This window comes from Poecilia formosa, unplaced genomic scaffold (assembly GCF_000485575.1).
Source record: "Poecilia formosa unplaced genomic scaffold, Poecilia_formosa-5.1.2 Scaffold583, whole genome shotgun sequence".
NCBI lineage: Eukaryota > Metazoa > Chordata > Actinopteri > Cyprinodontiformes > Poeciliidae > Poecilia > Poecilia formosa.
This window is the reverse complement of record NW_006800522.1, coordinates 87,544-97,062: the sequence shown is the minus strand read 5'-3', so window position 1 is coordinate 97,062 and position 9,519 is coordinate 87,544. Positions and strand designations below refer to the sequence as shown.

The 9,519-nt window shown below is 45.5% G+C and overlaps 1 protein-coding gene and 1 long non-coding RNA gene across 3 annotated transcripts in view; one reads left to right on the top strand and one right to left on the bottom strand.

Moving 5' to 3' along the window:
- LOC103129835 (suppressor of cytokine signaling 1-like) overlaps positions 1-9,519 on the top strand; it is a 19,396-nt gene that overhangs the window by 6,448 nt on the left and 3,429 nt on the right. For both annotated transcript variants that reach the window (XM_007541041.2, XM_007541040.2), the window contains exon 3: positions 1,874-2,061. In XM_007541041.2, coding sequence (XP_007541103.1) covers positions 1,874-2,061 — 188 coding nt within the window. The remainder of the gene's footprint in view (positions 1-1,873; positions 2,062-9,519) is intronic.
- LOC107834322 (uncharacterized) lies at positions 621-7,056 on the bottom strand. Its single transcript, XR_001660113.1, has 3 exons — positions 6,672-7,056; positions 1,956-1,959; positions 621-858 (listed from the first exon to the last, which is right to left on the bottom strand). It is a non-coding gene; the product is annotated as an uncharacterized LOC107834322 (long non-coding RNA).

Genomic DNA, 9,519 nt, shown 5'->3' with positions numbered 1-9,519 from the left:
GATTCACTGCAGATGCTGCACCAATCCATCTGTCGATTTCCAATTCCATTTTTCCCTCATTCGTGAACAAGATCCGTAGTTACTTAAACTCCTCCACTTGGGGCAGGACACCCCCCACCGACCCGGAGAAGGCACTCTGCCCTTTTCTGGCTCAAGACCATGGCCTCGGATTTGGAGGCACTGATCCCCAGGAGCTCGCTTCACCATAGGTTGTGAACCACTCCAGTGAAAGTTGTAGATCACCCAACACAACCCTACAACATCCAGGACTTTAAGGAACTCTTGGCGAATCTCATCCACCCCCGGGGCCCTGACATCAAGGAGCTCTTTAACCACCTCGACGACCTCATCCCCAGAGATTGGAGAGCCCAACCCACAGTCCCCTGGCTCAGCTTCCTTAATGGAAGGCATGTTGGTGGGAATGAGGAGGTTTTTGAAATATTCTGCCCACAGTCCACCAACGTCCCAAGTTGAGGTCAGCAGCACACCATCCCCACTATAAACAGTGTTGGTGCTGCACTGCTTCCCCCTCCTGAGGCCCCAGACCGTGAGCCAGAATTGCTTCAAAGCCATGCAGGCCATGCAGAAGTCTTTCTCCATGGTCTCTCCAAACACCCGAGTTTTTGCCTCAGCAACCACCCAAGCCACATGCCGCTTCACCTGCCGGTACCCATCAGCAGCTTCTGGACTCCTACAGGCCAAAAAGGCCCGATAGGACTCCTTCTTTAACCTGACAGCATTCCTCACCGAAGGTGTCCACCAACGGGTTCGAGGGTTGCTGCCGCGACAGGCACAGACAACCTTGCAGCTACAGCTCCAATAAGCCGCTTTGACAATGGAGGCACAGAACATGGTCCACTCAGACTCAATGTCCCCCACAACCCCTGAAAACGTCTTCAAAGTTCTGCTGGAGATCGGAGTTAAAGCTCCGTCTCTGACTCTGCCAGACGTTCCCAGCAGACCCTCACAACACGTTTGGGCCTGCCAGGTCTGACCAGCATTCTCCCCGACCACCGGAGCCAACTCACCACCAGGTAGTGGTCAGTGGACAGCTCCGCACCTCTCTTCACCCGAGTGTCCAAGACCTGTCACTGCAGAGCCGACGAAACATATATAATATAGATTTAATATCAGTTATTGGCCATAACAGCAATATTAACATCAGCACACATTTTCAAATCTGTGCATCACTAGTTTTTAAACTAAATAATTTGAAAGCTGTATTTTGTATTTACTCAAGTTATATTTGTCTGATGTAAAAAAGAAAAAATATTGTATATGGCAAAAACAGAATAAATCTAAAGGAGTGCAAATACTTTCTTATGACACATGATTTTATCCTCAGTCAGTTACCCTGAACAGAATTGTCAGCATATGAATACAGTTGTAAAAATAGCTGGAAATATAAAAAGTTCAACATGTGATTATCTAAACTAGACATTTTCTCCTGGCTTTTTTCATACAGAGTGTGTAACTGTGTGTGTTGATAAAACACTCAATGATTTCTGAGTGTTTTAATGCTTTGTGATGTGTGGCTGCTGAGTCAGTGTTTGGATAAAGTCATATGTGGCTTTTAAAGTTGGAAAAAACGGGGTTGTTATTAATAATGTCTTATTATTTCACTTGTAACAAGACATTATTCCCATGTTACAAGTTAATTTATCTGCCTATCGAAGAAGTACCTTTTCATCAATATTAAGGAATTATTTACTCAAAATAAGCCCTATATCCTGCTGAAAAGTTACTTTTAATATAGTATGTCTTATTCCATGTGTACTAAGATATTTGCACTAGAAAGTAGACCAAAAAACTTGGTATAACTTTGTGTTCTTGCAGTGAACTTGATTGAATTGTTTGTTTTGCTCTGCTGTAGCCAGAGTCTGGAGCAGATGCTGACAGCTTGCCCTCACACATCCGTCCATTCACCAGCTTTGCAGAGTATCGTCTGGTCAAACTCACCTACCTACAGCTACAGGAAAGCGGTTTCTACTGGGGGCCCATGACCATGGAGGAAGCACACCAAAGACTCACTCACGCAGCTCTGGGAACTTTCCTTCTCAGGTAGCATCAGAGTTTCATTTCACTTCTTATTCCTGGTTTTACTGCTTTTATTCAGATGAGTCTGGGGGATACCATGAGCTGAGGAGCACCGATGCTTCATAAGTTTTTTAATTATTTAAAACTACTAGTGTCCATTCATCTTCCATTTGTTGGCTGATTTTTATTTTGTTGAGTTTTTTTCAACTATTTTAGGGAATTCATATTTTCCTGAGCAGGTAAATATGCTTCAGTGTCATTTGATCTGAGCTACATGCCACATATTGACCAAAAAAGCAGTAAATAATTATTATTTATAAATATAATTACACACTCGATAAGCTAACACCAACCTATGATAGAAAGCAAGCTTTTTTTTGTTTCTAAATTTGCACAGATCATTTTGTAGAGTGGTCCTTACTTCCAGTTTGTAAAATATTTTTAGTGAAAAGTTTTCTCTAGCACTGCATCACGTTGCAGTGCCAGGGTTTCCCCCAGTGTATTAGCCCCCGCCAGGGTAAGTGTTGCTTGTTTTTGTATTTCTAAAAAAGAAAAGAAAAAAATCACAACTTTAATTTTTTTCTTAAATAAGCCAGTCTGCAAGCATCTCTGCTGCGCTGAGCATTTCACTGGCAGGGCAGAATCGCCCCTGAAAAATGGGTTTATAGTTGGTGAATTGAACAGGGCATGAAGCCAGGAGGCTTCATGGTCATGGGCCTGTTCATACCAATATATCACACCGCTGTCTCGCGCGCTGTTGCGCCGGGATCTCTGAAGTTTACCTTGGCATGGATCCCATGCCTCCTTTCACTCAAACTGGACACAGGTTCACCTGTATGGACATTTATATCAACCCCCTCATGTTGAGAACTCATCTTTCTCCAAAGACTCATGTTTCTTTGGGGAATTCTTCATCAAGGTATGAGTCAAGTTTAAAAGCCACCTCATTTGCTCTGCTTAGTTCAATGTGAAGTGCATATATAGCCCTATAGTCACGCGTATAGAGGTGCGTGTTGAGCATGCATTGAGGATGATTTATCTTAGTGAACAAAGAACTATGTGTGGGATCTGCACATAATGCTGCAGATTCTGCACCATTATGTGCAGCGTGTGACACGCTGCCCAGTGAGTAACTCTGTGTGTTGATAAAGCTCATGTACGTGTTCAGCCCATGGAGGACATGTCGCACTAGCCCCGTAGTTGCACAGCATGCTGGTTTTAGTCTCTGTGGCGCTTATTAAATGCTCAGTAGACACAAAATGGAAGCGCTAGTAAAGCCACATAAATTAAATCTCCCGTTTGTCCCTCTGTATTCAGCAGAGATGCGCAGTGCAGCGGATTTAACTTATCATGCAGGGCCGGTCCAATGCTGTATGAAGCCTTGAGCAGAATAGATTTAGGAGCTCCTCTGCTGCTAAAAATATCAGCACCATAAACAGCATTTCAACATAGATTTAGTGAAATCTGGGAGAGTGGGCCTAGTTTAATTGGCCACCCTTACAAACAATCAGTGATAATTGTAGTTTACTGAGATATATTTGTGAACAAACAAAGCTCAAACTCACAGATAAAACTCACATAATCACATTGCAGCTATGTTAACAAAACAATTCAACTATTGTTGCCACACAACTATTGGAGCCACACAGAGATGACAGTAAGCGCTCCACGTGCTACATTTTCAGACTTTATTCTAACATTTAAAAGTATAAAATCACATTGACAACACAGACAGTCCAAACACATTAAAACAGACATTCATTTACCTGAGACAAATGGAAAAGAAGAAGAAAGAAAGAAAGACAGAAAAGCAAAGACGTCTTTGGAGAGTTGCAAGAGCAAATCTGATTTGTTACTCCTGTGTGCAAAGTTTTATAGTAAAGGAGTATTCTTATCTTTAATTTATTCTAATAAGGCATATCTTTGCTCATCCAACCAGGAGCTGTCTTTGACCCTTTTTAAAGTTAGAAACTCCCTGCAATTTGTTTCCAAGATCAAACACCAGTTGTCACCTTTATCTAAACAAAGTGGAAGCAGAGCTTCTCCTCCACTGGCCTGAACTCCTGCTGTTCTATGGCTTTTCACAGATCAGTGTGAAGCTGGAACTTCTCCTGATTGTTTCCCACACACACAAAGGGCAGATGAGAAGATCTTAGCAAACAATCTGCTGTAACTACAGGTAACATAAAGGTCAATAGGGCAGAATAAGTTATCAATGTGAAAACTATAATTAGGCTATTTCAATCAAGACATGTTAAGTTTTAAAACTAGCATATTCTAAATTTATTTTATTAACACTATGAAGATTGTTCTTTTAACTTTTACAAAGTAAATTTGCCAGCTCCTTAAACTATTACATTTAAATGTTAAGCAATTTAAAATCTTTTAATTTATCGATATTCTCAATAAACAAATATTACATTTCTAGGTAACACTTTATTTGAAGGGGGTTGAATAAGACTGACATGACACTTTCATAAACATGACATAACACCTGTCATGAACATGAATAAACCTTCATGAATATTTATGACTGTTGTCATAGAGCGTCATTCGATAAATTATGACAATTTTAATACAAAGTTGACATTTTTCAAAATGTCTTTGTTATGACAACTTGACATTAACCAATAAATCATTACTGTTTAAACTTTACCTTTAATAACATAAAGTTACCTAATTTTTAAAGTGCAATCAGTAATACTTTCATAACAAATTTATATCAAATTTATCCGGGGTCGGGTCGCGGGGCCAGCAGCTTCAGAACTTCCCTCTCCCCAGCCACTTCTTCCAGCTCCTCCGGGGGAACCCAAGGTGTTACCAGGCCAGCCGAGAAACATCATCCCTCCATTGTGTCCTGGGTCTTCCCCGGGGCCTCCTCCCGGTGGGACGTGCCCTGAACACCTCACCAGGGAGGCGTCCAGGAGACATCCTGACCTGAGCCACCTCAACTGGCTCCTCTCGACGTGGAAGAGCAGCAGCTCTACTCTGAGTCCCTCCCAGATGACCGAGCTACTCACCCTATCTCTAACGGAGAGCCCAGCCACCCTGCGGAGGAAACCCATTTCGGCCGCTTGTATCCGTGATCTCGTTCTCTTGGTCATGACCCAAAGCTCATGACCATAGATGAGGGTGGGAACGTAGATCGACTGGTAAATCAAGAGCTTCGCTTTATGACTCAGCTCTCTCTTCATCACGACGGACCGGTACAGCGCCTGTTTCACTGCAGATGCTGCACCAATCCGCCTGTCAATCTCCCGCTCCCTTCTTCCCTCATTCGTGAACAAGATCCCGAGATATTTAAACTTAAACACTTGAGGTAGGGTGCCCCCATCATCCCCCTGACCCGGAGAAGGCGCTGTACCCTTTTCCGGCTCAAGACCATGGCCTCGGATTTGGAGGCACTGATCCTCATCCCGGCCGCTTCACACTCAGCCACGAACCACTCCAGCGAGAGCTGCAGATCACGATCTGATGAAGCCAATAGGACCACATCATCCGCAAAAAGCAGAGATGCGATCCAAAGGCCACCAAAACGGATCCCCTAAACACCTCGGCTGCACCTAGAAATTCTGTCCATGAAAGTAATGAACAGAAGCAGTGACAAAGGGCAGCCTTGGTGGAGTCCAACTCTCACCGGAAACAAGCCTGACTTACAGTCGGCAATGCGGACCAGACTCTGACACCGGTCATACAGGGACCTGACAGCCCGTAAAACACATGTAGACCGTTTGGGCGAACTCCCATGCACCCTCCAGGACCCTGCTGAGGGTGTAGAGCTGGTCCAGTCTTCCACGACCAGGACGAAAACCACACTGCTCTTCCTGAATCCAAGGTTCGACTATCCGACGGACCCTCCTCTCCAGGACCCCTGAATAGACCTTACCAGGAAGGCTTAAGAGTGTGACCCCTTTGTAATTGGAGCACACCCTGCGGCCCCCTTTTAGAACAGGGGGACCACCACCCCAGTCTGCCAATCCAGGGGAACTGCCCCCGATGTCCATGCGATATTGCAGAGACGCGTGAGCCAACACAACACTACAACATCCAGAGCCTTAAGGAACTCCGGCCAAATCTCATCCACCCCCGGGGCCCTGCCACCGAGGAGCTTCTTAACCACCTCGGCGACCTCATCCCCAGAGATTGGAGAGCCTGACCCAGAGTCCCCTGGTTCAGCTTCTTCAACAGAAGGCATGTTGGTGGGATTGAGGAGGTCTTCGAAGTATTCTGCCCACCGGCCCACAACGTCCCGAGTCAAGGTCAGCAGCACACCATCCCCACTATAAACAGTGTTGGTGCTGCACTGTTTCCCCCTCCTGAGGCGCCTGATGGTGGACCAGAATCGCCTCGAAGCCATGCGGAAGTCTTTCCCCATGACTTATTTCAATTCCTTCCATGCCAGAGTTTTTGCCTCAGCGACCACCTGAATCGCATGCCGCTTCGCCTGCCGGTATCCATCAGCTGCTTCTGGAGTACCACAGGCCAAAAAGGCCCGATAGGACTCCTTCCCCAGCTTGACAGCATCCCTCACCGAAGGTGTCCACCAACGGGTTCGAGGGTTGCTACTGCGAGAGGCACCAACAACCTTGCAGCCGCAGCTCTGATAAGTCGCCTCAACAATTGAGGCACGGAACATGGTCCACTCAGATTCAATGTCCCCCTCCTCCCCCGGGACATGTTCGAAGTTCTGCCAGAGATGGGAGTTAAAGCTTCTTCTCACAGGGGACTCTGCCAGACGTTCCCAGCAGACCCTCACTACACGTTTGGGCCTGCCAGGTCTGACCGGCTTCCTCACCCACCACCGGAGCCAACTCATCACCAGATATTGGTCAGTGGACATCTCCACAACTCTCTTTGCCCAAGTGTCCAAGACATACAGCCGCAAATCCGATGAAACAATGACAAAATCGATCATCAAACTGTGGCCTAGGGTGTCCTGATGCCAAGTGCACATATGGACACCCTTATGCCTGAACATGGTGTTCGTGATGGACAATCCGTGACGAGCACAGAAGTCCAACAACAGAACACCACTCGAGTTCAGATCGAGGGGCCGTTCCTCCCAACTACGCCCCTCCAGGTCTCACTGTCATTGCCCACGTGAGCGTTGAAGTCCCCCAGTAGAACAAGGGAGTCCCCAGGAGGGGCACTCTCCAGTACCCCCTCTAAGGACTCCAAAAAGGGTGGGTAATCTGAACTGCTGTTCGGCTTGTAAGCACAGACAACAGTCAGAACCCGTCCCCCTACCCATAGATGGAGGGAGGCTACCCTCTCTTTCACCGGGGTAAACCCTAATGTACAGGCACCAAGATGGAGGGCAACAAGTATGCCCACTCCTGCCCGGCGCCTCTCACCATGGGCAACTCCAGAGTGGAAGTATGTCAAGGAGACTGGTTCCAGAACCAGAGCCATGTGTTGAGGTGAGGCCGACTATTTCTAGCCGTAACCTCTCAGCCTCGCACACTAGCTCCNAAAGCAAAGACGTCTTTGCAAGAGCAAATCTGATTTGTTACTCCTGTGTGCAAAGTTTTATAGAAAAGGCGTATTCTTATCTTTAATTTATTCAAATAAGGCGTATCTTTGCTCAGCCAACCAGGAGCTGTCTTTGACCCTTTTTAAAGTTAGAAACTCCCTGCAATTTGTTTTCAAGATCTAACACCAGTTGTCACCTTTATCTAAACAAAGTGGAAGCAGAGCTTCTCCTCCACTGGCCTGAACTCCTGCTGTTTTACGGCTTTTCACAGATCAGTGTGAAGCTGGAACTTCTCCTGATTGTTTCCCACACAGACAAAGGGCAGTTCAGAAGATCTTAGCAAACAATCTGCTGTAACTACAGGTAACATAAAGGTCAACAGGCATATAAGGAACATCAGAAAGCTTATGCCTTTTCTCTTAAGGAAGCACGATCTAAGTATTATTCCAACATCATCAACAGCTGTCCGGGAAATCCTAAACAGCTTTTCTCTACAATAAACCATCTCCTCAATCCCATTCCACAAACTTATGCTGAGGATTCGACTGAAAAATGCAACCTGTTTCTCTCATTCTTCAAAAACAAAGTTAACTCTATTAGATCTCAGCTCCATAGCCTTCCTGATCTTCGGCTGGCATCTACCCTCATACATCATGGGTCCCTGAGCTGCTTTGACGATGTTGCTCAGAGTGAAGTGGAGGCTATCCTGAAGAAAATGAAGCCTTCATCTTGTGCCCTGGATCCCTTCCCCTCATCACTCATAAAATCTAATCATGCTGCAATAAGCCCACTAATCACACAAATAATAAATCACTGAAATCTGGTCATGTGCCATTGCCTCTTAAAACAGCTATCATTAAACCTCTTCTAAAGTAATCTACCTTGGATCCAGATATTCTTTCCAATTACCGTCCAATCTCTCACCTCCCTTTCCTGTCAAAAGTGCTGGAAAAGGCTGTTGCTGCTCAGCTGCAGCTCCACCTACAACAACATTCTCTGTACAAGAAATTTCAGTCTGGGTTCCGTTCTGCTCACAGTACTGAGACCGCTTTGCTGAGAGTTACTAATGATGTCCTCATGGCAGCTGATACTGGTCCTACTTCTCTCCTTGTCCTCCTTGACCTAACTGCAGCCTTTGACACTGTGGACCATAATATCCTCCTACACCGTCTTCATGTGGAGGTCGGTCTCTGTGACTCTGTTCTGGACTGGTTTAAATCCTCTCCAATCGGCTGGAATGTGTTAGCCTTGGCAAGGCCAAGTCCCAGGCTGTCTCAGTCTCCTGTGGTGTCCCACAAGGGTCAGTCCTGGGGCCCTGTTATTTTCCCTCTACATGCTGCCTTTGGGTCAAATCATTAATCGGCACAATATCTCCTTCCACTGCTATGCCGACGATATACAACTTTACATTAGAACTGAAGCATTTTCATCACCATTTTCACTCACTGCCTTCACCATTTGCCTGGAGGAGATGAGGACGTGGATGAATCAGAACTTTCTTCAGTTAAACTGCTCCAAAACTGAGGCCATGTTGATCGGAACACCTCAACAGGTCCAATCTTCAACCTTGACAACAATCTTCTTTTCTGGACAAGACATCCCCCTGTTACAAATCTTGGAGTTAGAATGGATTCTCATCTTACATTTGAAAATCATATTAAGCATCTATTTAAAACCTGTTTCTTTCATCTTCGCAATATCACCAAAATTCGTCCATCTCTCTCTTTCTCTGATGCCGAGACTCTCGTCCATGCCTTTGTCTCTTCCAGGCAACTCTCTGTTCATTGGAATCCATAAAAAACATCTCCAGAAGGTCCAATACATTCAAAACAGCGCAGCCAGGATTCTATTGAGGGCCCGTAAATCTGCCCATATTACACCTATTCTGCATGACCTTCATTGGCTTCCTGTCACCTTCAGAATTCAGTACAAAATTGCTCTCATTACACATCAATGTTTAAACGGAACTTCACCAGATTATATGAAGGACCTTCTCATTCCACATTCAT